This window comes from Podarcis liolepis (assembly GCF_965112155.1).
Source record: "Podarcis liolepis genome assembly, chromosome: 10".
NCBI lineage: Eukaryota > Metazoa > Chordata > Lepidosauria > Squamata > Lacertidae > Podarcis > Podarcis liolepis.
The window spans coordinates 19,877,032-19,900,746 of NC_139562.1; the positions used below are offsets into that span (position 1 = coordinate 19,877,032).

The 23,715-nt window shown below is 46.5% G+C and overlaps 1 protein-coding gene across 5 annotated transcripts in view; it reads right to left on the reverse strand.

Moving 5' to 3' along the window:
- The window catches only part of DDX11 (DEAD/H-box helicase 11), a 35,963-nt gene extending 18,817 nt beyond the window's left edge, over positions 1 to 17,146 (reverse strand). The window contains exons 1-11 of one of the 5 annotated variants that reach the window (XM_083461951.1): positions 16,113 to 17,146; positions 15,137 to 15,235; positions 11,119 to 11,265; positions 10,320 to 10,538; positions 9,092 to 9,178; positions 8,430 to 8,587; positions 7,246 to 7,297; positions 6,575 to 6,682; positions 3,226 to 3,313; positions 1,018 to 1,223; positions 39 to 191 (exon numbers count right to left, since the gene is read on the reverse strand). In XM_083461951.1, coding sequence (XP_083318077.1) covers positions 39 to 191; positions 1,018 to 1,223; positions 3,226 to 3,313; positions 6,575 to 6,682; positions 7,246 to 7,297; positions 8,430 to 8,587; positions 9,092 to 9,178; positions 10,320 to 10,538; positions 11,119 to 11,262 — 1,215 coding nt within the window. In that variant the 5' untranslated portion in view covers positions 11,263 to 11,265; positions 15,137 to 15,235; positions 16,113 to 17,146. Of the gene's footprint in view, positions 1 to 38; positions 192 to 1,017; positions 1,224 to 3,225; positions 3,314 to 6,574; positions 6,683 to 7,245; positions 7,298 to 8,429; positions 8,588 to 9,091; positions 9,179 to 10,319; positions 10,539 to 11,118; positions 11,266 to 11,832; positions 12,756 to 13,029; positions 13,143 to 15,136; positions 15,236 to 16,100 lie in introns of those variants that run through there. The other 4 variants (XM_083461950.1, XM_083461952.1, XM_083461949.1 and 1 more) reach the window with 4 other exon arrangements.
- Positions 17,147 to 23,715: the final 6,569 nt, after the last annotated feature.

The window sequence follows — 23,715 nt, forward strand, 5'->3', positions numbered from 1 at the left end:
AACACGCAGCAGAGCAGGGGCTCTGAGGTCTGGCTCACCTGAGAACCGCTAACCTGGGCACTGTAGATGCAGGTGAGGGTATCTATCAGATTGTGGGCTTCGTCAATGATCACCACCTGATCCTTCAGCTTGATCCCAGACGCACTTCTAGTAGCTCCATGCAGAAGCATTTGATATGGCAACACCACCAGCTGAAGGAGGGACACAGGCTTGGGTTACAAGGGCGATTTGTCACGTTTATGGGAGTAAAGGTAAGTAAGGTCCACCACACATGGTGCAAATGCATTCCCAAAACACACACACAATATTAAGAGTGAACAGGAAGTAGGGGCGAGATGCGTTTGCCAACATGGACTACTTTCTAGTCCCCACTGAGTGAACTTTCAGTGGCAAACCTAAGGTTATCAGTGCATAGCAGGCAAAAAGGTCCTGGGAGAGGCATATAAGGCAGGAGGCAACAAACGGAGCCCTTTTCCTCCATAGTAGAGTTAGGCAATAAGGTGCCCTCAATGGTGAGGAATGATGGGCGCCACAGTCTACAGCATCTGAAGGGCACGACATTGGCTACCGCTGCTCCAACAGGGCAACAGTTCGAAAGGAAGGCACTACCAGGTTTCTGCTGCCAGGCAATTAAATCACTTTTGGTTGATCTGATCTGGGCCATATCCAACAGCGTCCCCTCCGCCGACGGAAAGCACTTTAATTAATCAGCAGCGATGGGGTGGAGGCAATTTCTGTAATTTATCTATCTCCCAACAGGACTAGGTCTTTTACATAGCCAATTAAGGCAACTGATGGTACTAGGTGAGGTAAACTATTTAGGTAATTCTAACAATTAGCAATCGTGAAGTCCAAGTTTGTGTACTTGGATCTAAACCTGCTTTCGCCTACCTTATTTATAGCCCAGTGTTTGAGACACACACAAATGAGGCACCATGGTTTTCACCTGCCTTGCTCAACAGCTGAAGAATTTGAGGCTAAAGGAAAGCAGCTGGTTCGCCTTTTTGTGGGGCTCACCTGAGCAGCTGGGATAGCATATCGGCTTCCATAATACGGGCACGCCTTCATTCCCTTCCCCAGCGTCACCAGCTGCTCAATATCTTTCACCTCAACCAGAACTTCATCCCGAAGGAGCTGCATGGGCTCATAGGAGTAAAATGGACAAACTGTTCGGCTCACACGCCTTTTCTTCCCCTCTGCCTCCTCTCCTGTGCTGCTCTTCTCTGGAAGCAAAAAAAGTCAGAAAGAAGAGTTGTGAGAGCCAAGTGGAAAGAGGCGTTCATATTAACGTGAGTGAAAGCAGTGCAAGGGGCCCTTCCTACAACCAAAGATGGGCAACCTTTTTTCTCGAGAGGGCCGATTCCCCTTGAGGGTAATCCAGCAGGGGCTGCCAGCCGCTGGTGAGCAGAGATGAAAGTGCTCTGGGGACATGGCTGGCTGGAACCCTGAACAGGAGCACTCCCCGCTGCAACATTTTACTGCAGGCCCCACTTTACTGATGATGGTAGAACCTGCCATTGAATTGCACTATATAGTACCACCAAGGCAACTATCTGTGAACAAACAATAAATGTCCATAAAAATGGCAAATAACTAACTGAAGGACATCATCCTCTTTCTATGCTCCTCCCAATGGGAATATGCAGATGGGGACAGATATACCCCTGCTTTAAGTCATTTACCGTACATGCTTTCTTCTCTTGTATTTTATTTACTACAAAGCTCGATGACTAAGGTCTTTAGCGATGTTGGAGCACTGAATCACTGGTATATCACAAGTGGGCTCTATTACTGCGTTTATAATTGTTCAAGATAAGATCTATTTTGGAAAGAGAAGAAATGAGCACTGAACCACTTATATAATACAAGTGAACTTTTTATTTACTATGTTTGCAATTGTTTAAGATAAAACCTATTTCAGGCACATACCTCCACATGTGGTGGGAGTGCCCCAAAATCCAACTATTCTGGACAACCATATGAGAAATATGTAAAATAACCAAACCTGTATTAGAAATCACCCCAGAATTGGCCTTACTAAACATCTTCCAAAACAATAATGTCCACTTACACCAAAAAGAACTTATAACCCACCTACTTTCAGCAGCCAGAAACATCATAACTAGACACTGAAGAGACCTGTCAGGAGTAAGCATGGACCAGTGGTACCAAACAGTATGGGAAACAGCCTTACTAGAAAAATTAACCAATAAACTGAAACTGACACAGGGACAAATAGAAGACGCCTTCACCCTGCTATGGCTCCACTTTATCACACACACACACAGCCCAACAAGACAATGACAAAAATCCACCAACAGCATACAAATCAATATGGCTAACCCAGGGTTCTGCAACCTTTAAGACAAAAAGAGCCACTTGGACCTGTTTCCGAAGGAAAAAAAACCTGGGAGCCGCAAAACCATTGCGACATTTAAAACAAATATATCTCCGGAGCCGCGATCTGACAGCGGACGGGAAGGTGACGTTGGGACGGTGCGTGACTAATGCACGCACCGCCCCCATGCGACGTCACAGCCAGTACAGCGCCCGCCACAGTGGGGAGTGTCAGGGCGCACAATGTGCCTCCTCCCCTCGCTAGTATCCGCCCCAGAGCCACGGCAAAGGTGTAAAAGAACCACATGCGGCTCCGGAGCCACGGGTTGCAGACCCCTGGGCTAACCTGATCAAAAACACCCACCCACCCCACTCACACACGAAAACAAAGACCACCACAGCCAACCACAAATGAACAACCACACCCTAGGCCAACTCCAACCTCTCTCACCACCAAAGGAACACAAGTGAACAGCAGAGAACCTGCACAAGCAATGCTGACACCAAACCCCACATATATTAAGTAAAATAGAAACATCGTCACCAGACACCCCCCATCTCCTCCCTACCTCTTTCCCCCTTTTCTTCCTAATGTCTCAACAAATGAAAGTGATTTGTAAAAACGTTACATGGGGGGGGGGACACGACAGAGAGACATTGCACATACTTTTGTAAATCAAGAATTTTTTATATAAAAATACATTTAAAAAAAGATAAAACCTATTTGGAAAAGAAACCACTTTTGCAATTTTTATGGACGTTTATTGTTTGTTTACAGACAGCTGCCTTTGTGATATTATCTTGTGTCATTTGCAGTAGTCATTGTATTTATTGAAATACACTAGGCACCATTTAGGTCATTGTTCCCAGCAAGTGACACTTTCCTACCATGTTTATTCTTCTGCATCTCCATACAACGGTCGTTGATGAGCTGGACGGCTCCCAGGTGCCTCACTTCCTCATTCACACAGAGGTTCTGAGACAGGCAAGGCAGGAAAAAGCAGAAACCAGTTACAAAAAAAGAGAGACATTCACAACATACACAGAGCAGAATTACGAGAGGCGAATTGTTTGTGGTTTTCTCACGGTCGAGACGAAATATAACAAACATTGAAAAACTTTATTATGAATCTATAAAGCAGCAGGTTAGAATAATTACTTATAAATAATGAAATAAAAGTAATAGGATTATGTTCCACAAGAATAACTGATTTATAATGTATGGATTGTATTCAACCAAGATCTACTGAAATTAATGCTACGTTAGTTATGCCCATCAACTTCAAGGGCTCTACTCAGAATCGGACTAGCACTGACTGCTGCCCTATATAGTGATATACTTTTTTGTATGCATGTATAGGAAAAAAATGAATAAACCATATTTAAATGTTTCCCCCTCCAGCACCTCATTTTTTTTAAAAAAAAAATATTTATTAACTTTTCAGAGATTATACAAAAAAAGCAAAAAACAAAAATACAAAAATAAAAACACATATAATTTCATTAACTTATTTTCTTCTGACTTACTTCTCAGACCTCCTCATACCTCCCCTTTTTGTATTCCAATTCAAATTTTTCATTCAGCAAATCCTCACCCTTAATTTTACACCTTTCTTTCTCCCCCCCCCATTGTCTTAATCATTACAGCTGATAACCACTTAAATTCCCCCCTCCAGCACCTCAGATTCTTTGGAATGGAAAACTATTTGTGATTATCGTTTCTGTGGTATGAAGTGCCATAAGCATTGCAGACACACAAATCCAGGACGAAGGGTGTTCAGTATTTGTAATATCACAAGGGCAGGGGTCTGCAACCTTTAAGACAAAAAGAGCCACTTGGACCCGTTTCCGAAGGGGGGAAAACCTGGGAGCCGCAAAACCACTGCGACATTTAAAACAAATATATCTCCGGAGCCGCGATCTGACAGTGACGTCGGGACGGTGCGTGACTAATGCACGCACCGCCCCCATGCGACGTCACAGCCAGTACAGCGCCCGCCACAGTGGGGAGTGTCGGGGCGCACAATGCGCCTCCTCCCATCGCTAGTATCCGCCCCGGAGCCGCGGCAAAGGTGTAAAAGAGCCACATGCGGCTCCAGAGCCGTGGGTTGCAGACCCCTGCACAAGGGTGTCATGCTGCTCAGTATCCAATGCCTTACTCAGAATTTGTATTTCTGAAGATGATTTTTCTGGTTTGCATCTTTAACATTTTAATTAAATAATTATTCATTTCCACCCGCCCTTCAGTCTAAGGTCCCAGGGTGGGTTATGACCATTTAAAATGCAACATTAATAACAATCTGTCAGGGAACTGACATTGGAGCCAGAGGCAGAGGCAAGGCTCCTGAGTGATGCTGGAGAAGGGCCCAGCAGGGAGAGAGGCAGCTCATCAGCGGGGGAAGCAAATCAGCGCAACACCAGGGATAAAGGGGGGCAGATGGGGGAATCGGCGAGAGGGCTCCAGGACTCCTCACCGGACACCAGCGGGGAGAGCACGGGTCCTCCGCTACCCACACCCTCCCTGCGCAGAAGACTTCCGCGCAGGGAGAGTAGGAGGAGACTTGGCGTCAAACAGCTTTTATGCTGGAAGAGGTTTAAGAAACGCCCACTGACGGATTCTGCTAGCGACTGAAACAGCCACGAAGTGATGGGCTGTCCAGACAGAAAGGTTTAACCAGGCAACCTAGCCAGGAGTGGCGGCAACTTACGCACAAGTAACCCCTATTATCATTACACAATCTTTAAAAAATCACAGAGAATACAGTCACAAAAATCAGGGTGGGTGCTAAAAATACAACAAACGGGGGGTGGGGGTGGATGCAGCAATTCCTAACCTTGTGGCATTTCACTATATATATATATATATATATATATATATATATATATATATATATATATGGCCTATATATATATATATATATATATATATATATATATATATATATACACACACACACACATATATAGCCTATATATATATATAGCCTATATATATATATATATATAGCCTATATATAGCCTATATATAGCCTATATATATATATATATATATATATATATATATATATATATATATATATATGCAGGTTTTGGTGTCTTCGGGTGTCTTCCCGTGTAAGAGTTGGGGTGTCTAGGCGACGTTTCGACGAGGTCTCACTCGTCATCTTCAGGCTGGTGCTTTCGGCGAAGATGACGAGTGAGACCTCGTCGAAACGTCGCCTAGACACCCCAACTCTTACACGGGAAGACACCCGAAGACACCAAAACCTGCATTCCTGTACCCGTGAAAATCTACGAAAGCATATATATATATATATATATATATATATATATATATATATAGTCTATATATATATATCTCACATCACTGTTTCAACTGCTCCTAAGTGCCACCAAGAAACTATTTCCATGCTAGGGAGTTCTAAGAATAGACACGATGAGGATCACAGGGTGTTTCAACAATGACAATACACTCAGTTCCTCCTCTTCTCCCCATAAACGTTTAGAAAGGGAGACACGTGACATAGCATCATCACGCCAAGTGTTCCCTTGCCCCATTTTATTGACTGATGTGGGGAAGATCGCACAAGGCAAGCAGGATACTCCATACCCTTACTCAACAGCTCCACAGTGGTACCTCGGGTTACATACGCTTCAGGTTAGACTCCGCTAACCCAGAAATAGTACCTCGGGTTAAGAACTTTGCTTCAGGATGAGAACAGAAATTGCACAGCGGTGGCACAGCAGCAGCGGGAGGCCCCATAGGCTAAAGTGGTGCTTCAGGTTAAGAACAGTTTCAGGTTAAGAATGGACCTCCAGAACGAATTAAGTTCTTAACCCGAGGTACCACTGTGTTAAAGAATTCAGCAAATGGACGGGGAGGGCACATACCACGTGTGGGCTGTGCCCCTCCCCCTCGTTCCTGACCTTCACATTTTCAGCCCATTTCGAAGCCTCTCTGTAAGAGGATACACTGATAATAAGGGGGGGGGGGCAATTACCATAAAGCTTTCAAGTGCCTTAGGCTGAATGTGATTAGAACCTCCCCTTCAGGAATGGAGGGCCGGGGCCAGCAGGCACACTGAACACCTGGACAGACCTGGGAAGGGGAGGAGGAACTGGGAAAACAGCTAGCTAACGTTGATGGCAACCCAGTGGTCAGCACTGTCTAGTTCCGCCCATAGGGAAATTTCATTAGCAACCCAGCTTGCCCAAGGAAACGCAGAGGGCTACGCACCTGCCTAGACCCCAAGGAGACCAGTCGCGTCTCCTTGCCAAAAGGGCTCTTCTGAACCTCATGTACAAACTGAGCCAGCTGCGAATGTGTTCGGCTGCAGTAGTAAATCTGAGGAAGAGAAACAGAAGAGAAACACAACCGGGAAGCAATTCATACAGGGCCAGTTTAGATGTGTTAGAAATGCAGGAATTGTGCTCCCTTCCTCTTGCTTCTGCAGTAGGACAGAGGCATCTGCAAGGTCTGCCCAACAAATACAAAACTTTGGCTCCTAGGGGGCTCACTCTGGCCCAGAGTCTGCTCTCAGGCAACCGCTTGGGCCCATGAATCTCAGAAGGGACCAAACAGCTGGAAGGGAAACATTTTGTATGCAACAGCATCAGCCTGACCCTGCGCTCACTAAAGCCAGATGTGAACATTATTTGAAAAATAGGCAAAACTCTTCCACTTGGGATAGACTTCAGCAACTGAGATAGTGACTGGGCTGAGGGTAGGAAAGTCAGATGGGATTCTCACTGGATTTTAACTGTATTATGTGTGTATGTCTGTGTGCAGTTATCTAATTTGAGCCTTAGAAGCTGGGGGAATTCTTGCCAATTTGTTATGAAACTTACCACCTACAGATTTGAAGGACAGCTGCTGGTGCAGGAACCAGATGCCCCTTGAAGCCTTACCTTAGTTACATGCTCCTCCTCTATATCTTCATCATCGTCTTCTTCACTTAACCTAAGGGGTGAAAGCACAATTGTGTCTCTCTTTCCTGTAGCCCCTCTGAAACATCTGTGTCATAATCCAGAGCACGTATGACACCGTCTCTCCCCGTCTTTAAGCAGGTCTCTGTCCACATACAACAGAGAGCCAGCACATTCCTATTTAGCAATGCGAAGGCACAAAAGAGGGGAAATGGAGTGGGGAGGACATAAGTTTCCCCTCATTTTTTTCTGATGACTTTGCAGAACACGGGGGGGGGGGGAGGGAGAGAGACTTCCTATGAAATATTTTACAGTGGTGCCTCGCAAGACGAAAAGAATCCGTTCTGTGATTCTCTTCGTCTAGCGGTTTTTTCGTCTCGCGAAGCAAGCCCATTGACGGATTAGCGGATTAGCGCTATTAGCGGCTTATCTGCTGATTGGATCAGCTGATAAGCGGCTTAGCGGCTTAGAAAAGGGGGGGAGGGGAAAAAACCAGCAGGAACTCGCAAGACATTGTCGTCTTGCGAAGCAAGCCCATAAGAAATTCGTTTTGCAAAGCACCTCCAAAACGGAAAACTCTTTCGTGTAGCGAGTTTTCCCTCTTGCGAGGCATTCGTCTTGCGGGGCACCACTGTATTTTACAATGAGTGAAATGCTTTTCGAGATAGACCATAGAAGACAATCCACAGCATTAGAGGATGATTATTCTGGCATATCCAACCCTTAAACCCAAGTTGTACTTCTACACCTAGAGGGTGCTGCAATCTTCATGAGAAGAGCAGATGGGGCCTTCGCTGCTTGTGATTTGCTGCTTCCTTCTTCTTGGTGACCACTAGGTCTAGTATGCAATCGTAGGACCAAGTAGAAGAGGAGAAGAGTTTGGATTTGATATCCAACTTTATCACTACCTGAAGGAGTCTCAAAGCGGCTCACATTCTCCTTTCCCTTCCTCCCCCACAACCAACACTCTGTGAGGTGAGTGGGGCTGAGAGACTTCAGAGAAGTGTGACTGGCCCAAGGTCACCCAGCAGCTGCATGGGGAGGAGTGGAGACGCGAACCCGGTTCCCCAGATTACGAGTCTACCACTCTTAACCACTACACCACACTGGCTCTCAAGTAGCCTGCTTCTGATGCCATCTTATTGCCATCTTATTGTCATCCTTACCTACTTCCCACTTTCTTCTCCTCATCGCTCTCGTACTCTGCAAGGATCAGATCTTCCTCACTCCGATCCAACGGCTCCAAAGTACCCAACTCATCCGGGTGAGACAACATGTCCTTACTGAGCTGGAGTAGCTGCTCTGCCTCTTCCTCCTCCATCCTCTGAAATAAGCATAATGGAACTGTCAGCCCCTCCAAGTCAGTTAGCTCACTGTCCTATAAGGAAAGGCTCCAAACCCTTAGTGTTTAAGGAACTTAGTGTTCAACCCCCAGAAACCAGAGAAAAATGCTATTTGTATTCCTTGAAATTTCTCAGCGAACACAAGCAGTAGGCAACTACTGTGTCAATAACAAGAGCAATCAAAGCAAATGTGGGGGGGGGGGAACCCAACCACTCAATACAGCAGCCTTATAAAGAATAACAAGTGGGGCCTTCAACATGTGCAGAGTTTTCCTCTTTAGAGTGCCAGTCATTTTATTCCACTCCCCTGGCTCAGTTTTTCATCATTTTCTCCCTGCCAATAGTTAGTTAGCATTCAATACACGAACCGTGGAACTCTCAGCATTCTGGGAACCACAACTTATCAACGAAGCTGCAATTAAACATGGTTGGGATTGTGCTGTTGGCAACCAAAGGATAGGCCTGTGGTATCTGAGTCCTCTCACCTTTCTTTTAGAAGTGTATTTCAGCTGCACGTTGTGGCGAATTTGCTCCAGACGTTCTTCTCGCTTCTTCCTCCTGACCTGCTCCTCCTAAAAATTGAAACAACAGTCTGTGAAAGTCAACCATAAGTCCTGGAACGAAAACAGCAAGCCGTTTCCGTACCCACTGTGAATCCCAAGCACGTTAGAGCCTCCCAACTTCAGTCTTTCCTAGGTTATATACATTTCTAGACCACCTGGTGCATAAGGTTTTAAAACAGTGGCTATAACCCAGTTTTCACACAGGTGAAGGAGGCTCGTGAGAAAATACCCCAGAAGAATCTTTCACTTTATATGTTTCCCCCATTTCTAATTCACCTTGTACTCAATGGGCAGGCAGAATCAAGATGGTTATGCAGTAGTACGAAACACTAAAGACACTGTCATATTTAACAAGGAAATGTAGCACCTGGCACATTTCAAGATGCTACTAACCAGAATCTTTCTCTTTTTAAAAATAGCTTAAGTAGCATTTTCTAAGAGAACTTTTGAGTAAAGTGAGACTTGTGAGCAAATACTTATTTAGTTCTCTATTAAATATTTGAAACTTTTTTTGTTCTTTCGGTGTTGCAATACCACCACAGTTTAATGGTATTCGAGTTGGAAGGGCTGCCATCTTATACTCCTGTGGAGATAATTTTCCAGCTATTGGCTCTATGCAGGACTGCAGCCATAGGCCATGAGTTTTAAACGTTTCAATTAAGTTTTTTCCTTATGGTTTGGACACCATTCTCTTTCTGGCTTGGAGTTACAAATTATTGTTCTATATTAAACTAGTATTTCTGGGTTCTTTAAAGAGATGGCACATGCAAAAGATTTAAAGGTGATGCTAAATGTACATGGCTCAGAGAGAAGAACTGAAGCTACAAGATGAAAAACGATTCCTACATCCAGTGTCTACTGACTCTGCCTACCTCCACTGTTAGAGGCAGCATGCCTCTGAATACCAGTTGTTGGGAATCACAGGAGGGGAGAGTTGCTGTTGCACTTTGGTCTTGCTTTCAGGCATCTGCCATAGGCATCTGTTTAGCACTGTGAGAACAAGATGCTGGACCAGAAGAGCCTTTGGCATGATCCAGCAAGGCTTTTGCTATCTCTTGATTTTTTTTTAATGTTCTCATTATTCTTTTACAGTGACATCTCTGAATTCGCCACCTAGACAGGCTTTGCTCTAATTAATAAGCAGCATTACCTTCAGCCTGTGGACCATTTCCCATTCTTCTTTCTTCTGCACAAACTGGGTGATCCAGTCGGGCTCCCCGGCCGATGCCCGGCTTCCCTTCTCAGGTTGCTCTTTGGCACTCTTTCCATTACTTCCGTTTGCCAGCAGGCGGGCCTCTTCCTGTCTCTTTTTCTCTTCAAAGTCTCGGAGCCACGAGAGGGCTCCACAAATGAGACTCAAAGATTTCCCCTAAAAATAAAATTCAGAGTTGCTGCTGTTGTCTTAGTAACACTTATTCAAGAATCTAGGCAGCTGCATTTAAATTTAGAATACAAAAGCCCAAACATTACTTACTGTTCCCAACAAGCCAATACCTGTTTGTTGTCTATTCACAACGACAGATTATTGCTGCAACCCACATAGCCAAGAATTCTGGGTTGCTACAGCACTTTGGGGAAGAGCTGAAGCTCAGTGGTAGAGCATGTGCTTTGCACACTAGGCTTAATCCCCAGTATTTCCAGGTAGGACCAGGAGAAACAGCTGCTGCCAGTCAGTGTAGACGACACCAAGCAAAGTGGGCCAATGGTCTGTCTTGCTGTGAGGCAGCTCATGTTCCTAAGCAGCAAACCACACTATTTCTCCCGTTCCCTCCCCTCCTTCCACAGCACCCCACTCCCTGGCTGCAACCAAGTCCTGAGAGCCTTTCCTCCATGTTGCAAGGCATTCCTTCTCCAGCCACATGAAGCTCCCACAGCAACCTTGAGGCCTAGGTAGCAGAAAGATGAGGAATTGTCAGCGTTTCAAATATTATTAAAAAATAGAGAATTACTGTGCCAGTTGGGCTTTCAAATATACCAATCTTCCCAGTCTCCAAGACCTGATAAAGTTTAGCCATGAATTCTTCTTGAATGGGGTATGGCACATAAGGAAATGGAAACTTCGTTTTGGCGGCTTCTTGGCTCTCCCCAGCCATCTCCTGAAATGAAAAAGAAACCCATAAAACAGTATTCTGAATCACCTTAACCCTGACTATATTTCTACAAAGGCGGGCAAAAAGGACATTATCAACACAGCTGAAATAAAACATTACACGAGCCCAAGGGAGGCCCTGTGGAGGACGGTAAAGATGGCCCTCTCCCATTACGTGCGCATCTGAGGTTATCCCAAGAACCCAGCCAACAGTGGAATCTATCAAAGATTACGCCAAAAGCCAACAAGGCATTCCAAACCACCTTAATATTATCATTATTTATTACATTTGTATCTCACTGCTCCTCCAAGGAGCTCAAAGTGCTGCAACTTCCTTTCCCCCCCCCCTTCCCCTTTTTATGCTGACAACACTTTTGAGGTTAAATTAGGCTGAGAGACCATGACTGGCCCAAGGTCACACACTGAGCTTCATGATTGAGTGGATATGTGAACCCTGGTCTCCCAGGTCCTAGCCCAACACACTAACTGCTATGCCACGCAGGCTCTCAAAAGATAGAAGCACTGCTAGATTCCTCCTACCAGGCCAGACCATTAGATTTAACTAGCTCAGTACCTTGACTGGCAGTGACCCTCTGGGGCTTCAGGCAAGGAGCATTATCTGGGGATGCCAGGGATTGATCTTCTGCATGCAAAGCAGATGAGCTATGCAGCTTGCGTCAACTGTGCCAACAAGGTGGCAAAACGCTGCTTACCGGTGCAGCATTCTACACAACCAGCTTCAACTAAGACTGGCATAGGTCAGGACATATCTGAAATACTGCAGCTGACAGTAGCGTCCAGGCAGAAGTCAGCAAAAATGTCTGGGGAAATCCAGACGTACGGCAGCCCATGCTGTCAGTGTTGTTTTTGCCGATTATCCAGAAAAATAGCTCAAAAACGGTATGTTTTTTGCAATTTTGCCAAAAAAGGGCAACTCTAGCTTCAACCTTAATACTAGGCCTACATTATGCCGCTTAAAATGGTAGAATTCTGGACTCTCCCTCTTCAAGACTGCTGGTGGGGGGAGTTGGCATCTTTGAACACTCCCTCTATACACAAACACACACACACACACACACCCTCCCATATGCCCCTCAGCTTCTGTGCTGCTTCCTGTTTCTGTAATCAAGGACAAACTACAGTAATTCCAAGATTAATTAGAGACAGGGCAAGGCTGCATATTCACCAGTACACCATGGAGCATCTCTCCCTTTCATACTCTGTACTTGTTGCACAATTGCCCAAGTACTTAAAACAAGTTAAGCTACTGGTGGTTCAGAAAAAAAAAATATGCCATCCTGCACACACATGCATATGATTTCACTGCAAGTCCTGGCTAACATCTAAGGAGACGAGAAGGCGGCATTTTAGAGCCTCAGTGTTGGGGGGGGGGCAGGAGGCTCCCCTGTGTAGGGCTGGGCTTGCAACACAATCCTATGCGGGGCCACAGCGTTTTTCATGAAAAACCTCCCAGGTTCTAATTTGCGCCTGCAGGTACGCCTGGGAAAGTCCTGTTGCAAATCTTGCACAGCTGCTGCCAGTCAGCTAGGTGGACCAACAGTCTAACTTGGTAGGAGCTTTCCGCGTCCCCTCCGCCCCCCCCCCCAAAAGAGAGGTCCCACTGTACTTCCTGGCAAGAGATCACAGGATTCCTGGAATCCCAGCACGTTTCTATTTCCCTCCGCGAAGCGCCCTACTCAACCACCTCTTACCCTTTGCGGCCACCATCCAACCCGCACCCCTCCCCCCCAAATATCCCGCCGCCACGGACCCTTCTGGAATTGCTCGAAAGCGCGCCAAACTGAGGAAGAGCTGCTTCGGCCCGCCTCCCTCCCGCTGACGTCAGAGGTTTCCCGAGAGAAAGAGCGAGCCACTCAGCTATTAAGGCCCGCCTTTGGGTTTTTCCCGCCCAAATTTTATTGGCTAGGGAAAAGTCCCGTCAGCCAATCGAGTGAGCCGCCAGGGGAAAGAAAAACAACAAGAACAGGACACCGCCTCCGCGCGCGCCGTTTCGTCACCAATGGGAAGTTGTCTCACAGCATGTACACTCAGAAGCAATCCCCGTTTATTTTTATTTTATTCTATTTTATTTGCGCTGACATCCCATTCCTCCAAGAGCCCGAGGTGGCATATACATTCCTTTCCTCATTTAAACCTCCGCAACAGCCCTGCGAGGTAGGGATACAGTGAACTTCATGGGATTTGAACCCTGGTCTCGCAGGTCCTAGTCGCACACTCTTACCCACTACACCAGGACGACTTAATCGTAGGGAAAGTTTGGCATAGGTTTCCTAGTCAGTCTTACTGCAAAAACCAACAACAGCAAAGGTTGGCATCAGAAGCCTGCTAAGACTGCAGTCCTATACACACTTATTTTATTTATTGCATTTTCATCCTGCCTTTTCTCCAAGAAGGATCTACATGGTTCTCCCCATTTTGATATGATATCGCAACATCCCTGTGAGGTAGCTTACTTGGATGTTTTATTGAAGGGTGAGACTATACATACACACACACACACACACACAAATACATAGACAATAAGAATATAAAACAACAATAGATGAAACAGTAGAAACCTAAACAAGGGGACAGACTTCAAAGCAAAGGGATGGAAAATCATAAAGCTGCAACCCTAGGTGAAAGAGCAGGACTTGTTTCTGAGAAAATATCCATGGGATGATATAAGGATACTTCCAAAGGGACAATATTTAGCATTGCCCACTCAGTGTGGGAAACCATTGTATGCTTTGTAACTGTCCATGCTTCAATATGCACCTGCTGCTACCTTCTTTCATGAAAGAGATAACAACACAAAGAAATGTTGCAATGCCACACTAAAGCATTTAGCATAGACACACCCTAAGCCTACAGACAGCCACCCAATCTTAAACAACTCCTAACCCACAATAATACTACAACCAGACTTAACACGGACACTGGCACCAGAGCCTGCAATAAACCCAGATGCCAACTTTGCTGCCACATACACCCGGACAACACCATTACTGGCCCCAACAACATCACACATACCATCTCGGGACTATTTAATTGCTCATCGTCTAACATTGTGTATGCCATCAAATGCCAACAGTGTCCTTCAGCTCTCTATATTGGACAAACAGGCCAAACCTTACGCCAAAGAATAAACGGACATAAATCTGACATCAAGAATCACAAAACAGAGAAACCAGTAGGAGAACACTTCAATCTCCCAGGACATTCTATACAAGATCTCAAAGTAGCTGTTTTACTACAAAGGAATTTCAGAAATAGACTGGAAAGAGAAGCTGCTGAATTGCAACTCATTACCAAACTTAAAACCATGGAGAGACCTGGTCTGAACAGAGACATTGGATTCTTATCTCATTATACATGACTAAGCCATTTCTCACCTTCTCACCCCTTGCCTTTTCCTGTAAGACCTATTACAGTCGTTAAGAGTCGTCAACAGGCTCATCTCAGCTATCTGCCAATCTCCCATTCCCACCACCCTTCTGAGTAATCCCCTCCCCACCTTCTCACTATATAGAAGGATCTGGCAACTTCTGTTTCAGTGTATCTGAAGAAGTGTGCATGCACACGAAAGCTCATACCAAGAACTAACTTAGTTGGTCTTTAAGGTGCTACTGGAAGGAATTTTTTTATTTTGACTATGGCAGACCAACACGGCTACCTATCTGTAACTAACACTCTAAGACTGCCATCCTATGCCAAGATTCCCACCAAGTGCCGCTGAACATAGTGGCATTTATTTCTGAGTAAGCATGCACAGGACTGCACTGCAAGTTAGGTGCACTTCAATCCACGGATTTAAATTAGTTTTGGCAAGACTTTTTCTAAACTTTCTGTTTTCAGGTGGAAATTCAATCACATACCAGAAAATTCGGGTTGTGTCATTACCGTTGATTGGGAGGTCTTGCACAACAAACTTGTAGAATAAATGTTTGTTAAGTAGCCAGCATTGTGAAATCTTCCTGCAAACAAATCAGAATCAATGCTCAAAGCTACCTAGAAGCACTTTAAGTGCCTAGACTCAAATGCAAAAAAAGGGGGGGGAGAAAGGAGGAAAGACCTCTAGCCCCCCTGTTTGCAGTTCATCCTACCTTTTAAATATGAGGTTTTCTAAATTGTATTCCCTCCCCCCTTAAGCATTAACCCTTGCTTGCAACCACTGCTGTATTCTCTTGTTTTATTTAATCCCTTCAGGTGTTAGCATCTCTTATTTACATCCTATTTGTAACCTTATTTATTTGGAAGTAATCTCCACTGATTGTAATCAAATTTATTTGCATATAAGTGGGTTTGGGATTGCAACCAAAATTACTTTGTATTGCTTCCAGCTTTGCATTGCAGACTGTGCTTGTTGTTTTTCTTGTAGTTTTATTTATACCTTTCACAGAACAGTCAATCTTCAGTTTGTCACATATGACAGTGCACGCTATCTAATATAGAAATGAAAACCAGGGTATGTTGTTGTTGTTTTTACAGCACACGGTACTTTTAGATGTTTTTCAAATGAGTAAGTAGCCCACATAAGTAAATCACATAGGAAGCAACCCTACCTTAAAACTGCAACCCCAAAAATATTTAGGCTTATACAAGCCCTACAAAATGCTTGGCTAGGCTTGGCTAATAGGTTCAGGCCTACAGGCTTGCCAGGTCTATTAGGTTTGCTAGTTTTCTACACACATACCCAACTAATATATATATTGCAAGGGCGAAGTTCTCTCATTCAGATATATCACTCGATTCTTTTGTGCTTTATTATGGTGTGCTTGACAACGCAAAGCTAAAACGGGTTGATTAATTGACTGATAAAAAGGTTGTAGCCGCACTCACAGGAGTACTCACCACATCCTTATTTCTTGAGAGAGATGACAGCCAAGTTCATGCCCAGATGGTTCCGCCATCAAAAGCAGCAAGTTTCCCACGAGGAGAGGAAGCAATGCAGAATCAGGCCACACCATTTCACTGGCAAAGGTGAGAAGGGAAGAACCTTGCTGCCCAGTGATGTCACAAGGATTCCTGGTTACCTAGGCCACGGCAGGAGCTCCTGATTGGCCTTTCATGCCGCTTCCCCTTGATACCCCACCAAAGCAGTGGTCCAGCAAACAGAATAAAGTGAGGATTCAAAAGAACCCAGGAACTTCCTTTATCTGTACAGCCTGCTAATGGTTCCTCCTTTAGACCGACCCTGTGCCCAAAGCCTCAGCAAGGAAGATGAGGGGGCTTTCAGCCACACAGATGTCCCTGTTTGCTCTTGGTGAGTAAGACCGTTTATCTGCCCAAGCCTTGGCCAACCTAGGGCTCTCCAGATGTTTTAGACTACAACTCCCATCAGCCCCAGCCAGGCACCGACTGGGGCTGATGGGAATGCTGCCTAGGGCTGATCTACACATTTCCTTACTCCATGAACCTACAGTGTAGAGACAGGGCCACAGAATCCTTCAGTCAACATTGTCCCCTGTGGCCAAGGATGCTCCGGGGCTTAAAAAAAACCAGGGCTGGAATTCAAAGCACAGCAGCCCAAGTTGTGGGATCTATGCCTTGCAACCTTGATACACATTATAGAGGCTTAAGCCAAGGCTCACTCCTTTGCCTCTTTTGTTTGGTCTGCGCAGTACTCTCAAAATGGCTCCTCGCTGCAGCAGACACACAGATACAAGAGCCATCGCTAGCTGGAATGCCACTCTCAGATGCCGAATATGAGCACTTCTTTAGCATCCTTCATAGCCCTCGTCGAATCCGTGCTGTTTGCTTCTTAAGAGCCATGTATGGCTGCCAGAATTCCTTGATCCGGGCACTGGACCAGTATGAAAACCATGGAGTCGTTCCTGAAGGTAAACAATAAGAACAACAGGGTTGTCTCAGCTTTTCTGTAAACTGATTGGGACTAACCTTGGGGAAACCCCAGCTCATAACAGAGCTCCTTGCAAGACTTCAGCTCCTCTGAAACCTTCACTAAAATAACTTTTGCCAAACCTAACTGGCAGTCTTGTTTTGGACGTGTTTAAAATAAAATATGGGAGGAACCACACTTGCATCAGCGCCTACTGCAGAGATAGCCAATGTGGAACCCTACAGAGATTGTTGCATATCCTCCAATATTTCTCTGATGAAAATAGGAACTTATTATTATTATTATTATTATTATTATTATTATTATTATTATTATTCCCCACCCATTTGACTGCCACTCTGGACAACTTCCAACATATATAAAAACATAATTAAACTTTAAACATTTAAAAAGCCACTTCCCTATGCAGGGCTGCCTTTATGCAGTTACTTATCTCCTTGGCTCGGGAGTCCCATAACTCTGTACCTGGCAACATTAAATTTTGGATAAATTAAAATGATGGGGCGACCACCACAGATGGTCTTTTTGGAAAGTAGGGCTGCTGCTTGCCCACTGCTCAGACCCCAGCAAGGTGGCAGAGCCAGGCTGGACTGATGAGGAGCCCTTCTGAGTCACCAGTCAGCAACTGCTGGCGCTGATAACTGATAACAGTGCTGATCTCCAAGTTGCAACTGCAATCAATTTAATGTTTGGTCATGCCAAAGGGGTCAGCACCCAGATGAAAAGAGACCCCTACTGCACACCCCTCTTTCAGATTCCCAACAGTGGGCATGGACCATAGGAGCCAACACTTTGGGGCCGAAGTCCCTTTGGCCCCCTAATAAAATATTTGAGGGGGCTGCCCCCCAGTTGATGGGCATTGCCATTCAAATGGTGTGCATGTGTCATCCTGTGATCGATTATGTGGGGCTCACCTGCCCTCCCTCCATATTTTATTCAAGTTGGCACCCCTGGTGCGGACCATGATGATACAATCACTATTACAGTCAAGCTCTGGTAGGCAGTGTCTCCTAACTGAGATCAAATGGAAGGAGTGAGCAGGGATAGATCATCTGCTCTTCTCTAACTCTCAGCCTCTCTCTCTCCTAGGGCGGGTGTGCTCTGACTTGGAAGAACATTCAACTTTCCCAGATTTTTGTAACCTTGCTTTTTACCGCTGCGCCTTGAGGAAGTACTATGTGAAGGTGAGGGAAAGAGGCGAGCCTGGGAAATCTATTAGGAAGAAAGGATAGCCCAAGAAAACAAGGAGCTGTGGCAGAGGTAGATAAAAAAGAAGGGGAGAGCCTTTCAAGGAAAGTAGGTTTGATCCCACTATAACTTAGGTCTCACTGAATACACCATTCATTCGCTCTGCACATAACACTTAACCATAGTTAGAAACCATGGTTTAATTGGATTGTCTGAACCAGACTTGGGGGTTCACCAAGGTTTGTTAACCATGAACCTGCTCATAAGTCATGGTCTGTTCTTGGTTATCAATCTTGCCATATGTGAACAACGGCTGCCAGTCAGTTTGTGGACAGTACTGAGCTGGCGGACCAGTAGTCTGACTCAGTATGAGGTTATATATACATGTTATACCTTTAAAACACCTTTTCCCCTCAGAGAAATCTGGGCACTGGGCTTTGTTAACAGTTGCTGGGAATCATAAATACATGAGATTTAAAATACAGAGCACAGAATTCTTTGAGGGAAAGGAAGCACTTTTAAAGTGTCATGTTTACACAACTTAAGGAAGGGAGCTTTGTCTGCTCCTAGGCCTTGTGCTCCCTAAAGTAGTTGGCTGTGGTGGAGGATGTGACCCCATCTCTACTGTTGTTCTTAAGGTGTAAGGTGAGCTTCTGTATGTGGAATGAGGAGGGTGGCATCTCTGTCCCAGGCCTTGAGAGGAGGGGGTGGTGGTGGTGATTGAAAAAAAGATGTTTAGATTTAATGTGGGTCAGTTCAATCTCTTTCTGGAAGCTTCAGATGTGAGCTTTTCCCTTTTGGCCTAACCCTTGGGGAAGGGATGCAGCTCTGCAGGAGAGCACAAGATCTTGCATTCAGAAGGTCCCAGGCTCAACCCCCCATGTCTCCAGGAAAACTACTGCCAGTCAGTGTAGACTGTACTGAGCTAGATGGGTCAAAGGTTCTGACTCAGTATAAAGCATCTTCCTAGAGAAATAAGGAGGAGTCCCGATTTCTGGCTGTATGCAACACCAGACATTTAAAGCACATACCTCCACCCACCCCAAGAATCCTGGGAACTGTAGTTTCTTAAGGCTGCTCTGTGAGGGGGGAACTAGAGCTCCCAACAAATTTGCTTAAAATGTAAGGGGTATATGCAGCCTCATTCAAAAGAAAGGCAGCGAACTGATAGCTTTGATGAGCTGTAGCACCCCAGAGGAAGATTTCTGTTTCCGTTTTGCATGCTGATTTTATTTTTCTGTTTAGAGGGTTCCGTGCCCAGGTGACAGGAACAAAGCAAGGACATTTTTACAGATCATCAGCCCCCCAACAGAACCTGATGAGATTGTGCAATCATCTATAGAAGAAGCTTTGACTAACCTGCTCAGGGCCTCTCCTGCAGCTTCCATGACCACCCCAGAGATGTTTCCTGAGCTTCTCGCAGCCGTGTCGCCCTCTACGACAGATGCTGCTAAGTTCTTTTCTGAGCTTCTCCGCACCCCTGCTGCTCTGGCTGCCACAGAGTTGGCTCCTGAGCGTCTCACTGTCACTTCTGGCAAAGCTACTACAGAGCCCTTGCCTGACATTTTAGAAGAGCTTTCCCATGTGTCCTCTACAACCACCATTGCAACTAAATCCCCATTGGAACTTATCGAAGAGTCTTCTCTCGAGAACCTCGACCAAAGTGTTGCCACAATCGCATCAGAATCTTTGCTGGAGCCTCTTCTCACTACCTCTGACCCAACCACTGCAAAGTCCTTTACCGAGCCCCCCATGGCCATGCCCACCTCTGCCACAGAGACCACTCCTGCATTTCTCACCACCACTGATGCTGTTGCCACTGCGGAGTCCATTTCCAAGATGACTTCTGCTACTTCTGCCCCAATCACTACAGAGCTCTTGGCTGGAGTGCTTTCAGGGTCTTCTCCTGAGCCTCCTGTATCCACTGCTACCTCAACTGCTGCAGAACCCTCGCCTCAGCTCCTCAGCCCTTCTCCTCCAGTGTCAGCCAGTGGGAGTTTTCCTGGACCTCTCACCACCACTGTGGCAACGTCCACAGAGTCCTTTCTTCAGTACAACTCTACCTCTGCTGCCATGGAACTTCAAGAATTTGTTGATGAGCTTTCCACCTCCACCTCCACCTCCACCCTTTCCCCCACCTCCGCCACCACCACCTCTCCCACCTCCACCCCTTCCCCCACCTCCACCCCTCCCCCCTCCTCCACCTCCTCCCCCACCTCCACCCTTTCCCCCTCCCCCACCTCCACCCCTTCCCCCACCTCCCCCACCACCCCCTCCCCCACCCCCACCCCCACCTCCACCCCTTCCCCCTCCTCCACCTCCACCCCCTCCCCCACCTCCACCCCCTCCCCCACCTCCACCCCTTCCCCCTCCTCCACCTCCACCCCCTCCCCCACCTCCACCCCCTCCCCCACCTCCACCCCCTCCCCCACCTCCATTACTACTCACTCTGCCTCAAACGCTACTGAATCTCCTCCTGCACTGAACACCACCACTGAACTCTCCACCTTCACAGAATCCTCTCCTGATCTTGCCACCACAGGATCTAAAGCCACGACTGCAGCATCCTTTTCCACGAGCCCTTCTGCCACAGAAAGTAATATAACCACTGCTGCTCCCGACAATACTAGTGTTGCCACAACTACAGAGCACTCTTCTAAGCCTCCTAACAGCACAGTCACCACTGCTGCGGAAAGTTCTGCCACACCCCCCACTACTACTACCACTGCTGCATCAACAACTACCTCTGCCAAAGCTCTGTGCCTCTGTGTCTCCGAATCTCCCACCTTGCCCAAAGAGGCCACCACCACCACCACCAAAGCGCCCACGGCTACCTCGTCCTCCACAATCACGACTTCTCCCCAACCGCTTGTCTCAACGTCCTCTGTTGCCCAGAAAGAGACTCCCCAGTCCAACTCGAGCAAGCCCACTGTCATCACCCCAACTTCCACGGAGCAGCAGAAAGCTAAGCCTGAGGATGTGGTCGGGACCTCAACTCTGCTGCCGACTGCAACAAGCCCCGTTGTTGTCACGCAACAGGAGGAGATCCCCAAGCCCCAAGAGTACCTTCAACCTACTGCCAGCTTGGCAGAACTCTTCTTCCGAGTGCAGGATAGGAAAGTGCAGCAGCTGATGCAAGCAATGCGGGATCTGCTGACCAAAAGGAGAGGAGAGCAGCTGCGGCCCACATCTTCACAACCGCTGAAGACACCGACTCATGCCAGCAGGCAGAAGACGACTAAGCAGTCGCCAAAGCTCAAGGACAGACTTCAAAGATGAAGGCATGCAGTCTCTTTGGTGTCAAAGAAACAAAGTCCAATGGACAGGCTCCAGTCTGGCATTCTGGAGGTGGAACTACTCTAGGGCTGTCTCCATAACGGGTTGCAGCTCATCCGAGTCAGCTCTGAAGTCTTCCTTAAAGCGGATTCCCCATTATCTTGAGGCAAGACTGGGGACCAAACTGATAAAGGCTTAGGTTTTGGAGTTTTGAGAAGACAACGGTGCGGATGGGGGTTTGGAATTCTGTGAACTTGCCCTGGGGCGTTCCCGGTTTCAGCCTAATTTCCGTGGAATGAAGAATTTCTCTCGTTAACGGGCCTGGTCCCTGAACGGAGGAGAAAGCAGGGAAATGACTCGTTCTCCTCGTTTGGGTTTCCAGACAGGACAATAAATAAATGCGGTGTTTTGCAGAAAGGGTTGGAGGTCACTTCACAGGATCTAGAGGACACTACATGGGCCACCTGCAAAGTAGATTAATTTCCCCCTTGCATATGGAAGAACTGCATGTCTTATGTTCCTCACAACCTAGTGCATGGTCAGCCAACATGCCAGGGAGGAGAGACGAGGGAAACTCCTCCTGTAGCTGATTGTCACCTTTGTTGCTGCTCCTGCTCAACTGACAAAGGGAAGGGTGCAGAAGGTTGTGACAACTTTGAGTAGTGGGAAGTGTCAGCCAGTGTGGTGTAGTGGTTAAGAGCGGTAGTCTCGTAATCTGATGAACAGGGTTCGCGTCTCCGCTCCTCCACCTGCAGCTGCTGGGTGACCTTGGGCCAGTCACACTTCTTTGAAGTCTCTCAGCCCCACTCACCTCACAGAGTGTCTGTTGTGGAAGAGGAAGGGAAAGGAGAATGTTAGCCGCTTTGAGACTCCTTAAAGGGAGTGAAAGGTGGGATATCAAATCCAAACTCTTCTTCTTCTTCAGCAGCGGCAGGAGTGGCCAGTGGGGAGAGATACAGCGGCAGGGAGGTCAGGGCTGCTTAGGTGCAGAAGCCTGGTCCACCAGTGTCCCCTTATAGCCCTATTGTCCCTATCTATTACCTCCTCCTCCTTTGTGGTAAGTACCAGCAATGCCACTGCTGGAATGCCAGGTCCACAGAGGTGCCCCTCCTTGCCAGCTGCTCCTGGGCAACAGAGATGGGTCAGAATGCTTCTCTGAGCTGAAGAAGAATTCAGCTCATAAAAGTCACTTCATCTTGAGGTGGGTGTTACATGTCCTCAGTTCATTTCCAAATCTGCTCAGGAGAACTTCTGACAGTATTTCAAAAAGTAAAGACAGCTGCTTAGCAATAGAACCACCACACTGAATCTTAAGATACATGCACCTTTTTGGTGCTCATTAGGCCAGAAAGCAATGAAACAGTAAGTGGGCAGGTGAGAATTTGCATGCCATGCCTGGGAAGTTTATTCTTCAGCATTATTTCCCAAAGTCACAAATTACAAGTCCAACTTGTGTGTGTAAAGCGATGGGAATGCAGCAGGATTCTTACAGGCATCTAGATTGGCCACTGTGAGAATAGGATTTTGGATTAGATGGGCCCGTGGCCCCATCTAGCAGGCTCATCTTATGTTCTTATTGCCTTTTTCAAATTCTGCTTGTAGACAGAGCAGATTGCTCTGTCTACAAGCAGAATTTGTGTGCTCTGTGGGAGAGGAGTGTTAGTCATTGGGTCAGTAGGGTCACATCCAAGTCACAAGTTGTGTGTTTAGGGTTCAGGGAGAAATCCAATTTTGTTTGCATTTTAATGGGAAACTATCTAATTAGCACTTGAACAAATGCTTGAACCCAAACAAAAGATGCATTTGTTAGTGAAAAGAACATTCAGGGTGAACTATATTGGGGTGGCGCTGTGGGTAAAACCTCAGCGCCTAGGGCTTGCTGATCGCACAGTCGGCGGTTCGAATCCCTGCGGCGGGGTGAGCTCCTGTCTTTCGGTCCCAGCTCCTGCCCACCTAGCAGTTTGAAAGCACCCCTAATTGCAAGTAGATAAATAGGTACCGCTCCGGCAGGAAGGTAAACGGTGTTTCCGTGTGCTGCGCTGGTGCTGGCTCACCAGAGCAGCTTCATCACGCTGGCCACGTGACCCGGAAGTGTCTCCGGACAGCGCTGGCCCCCGGCCTCTTAAGTGA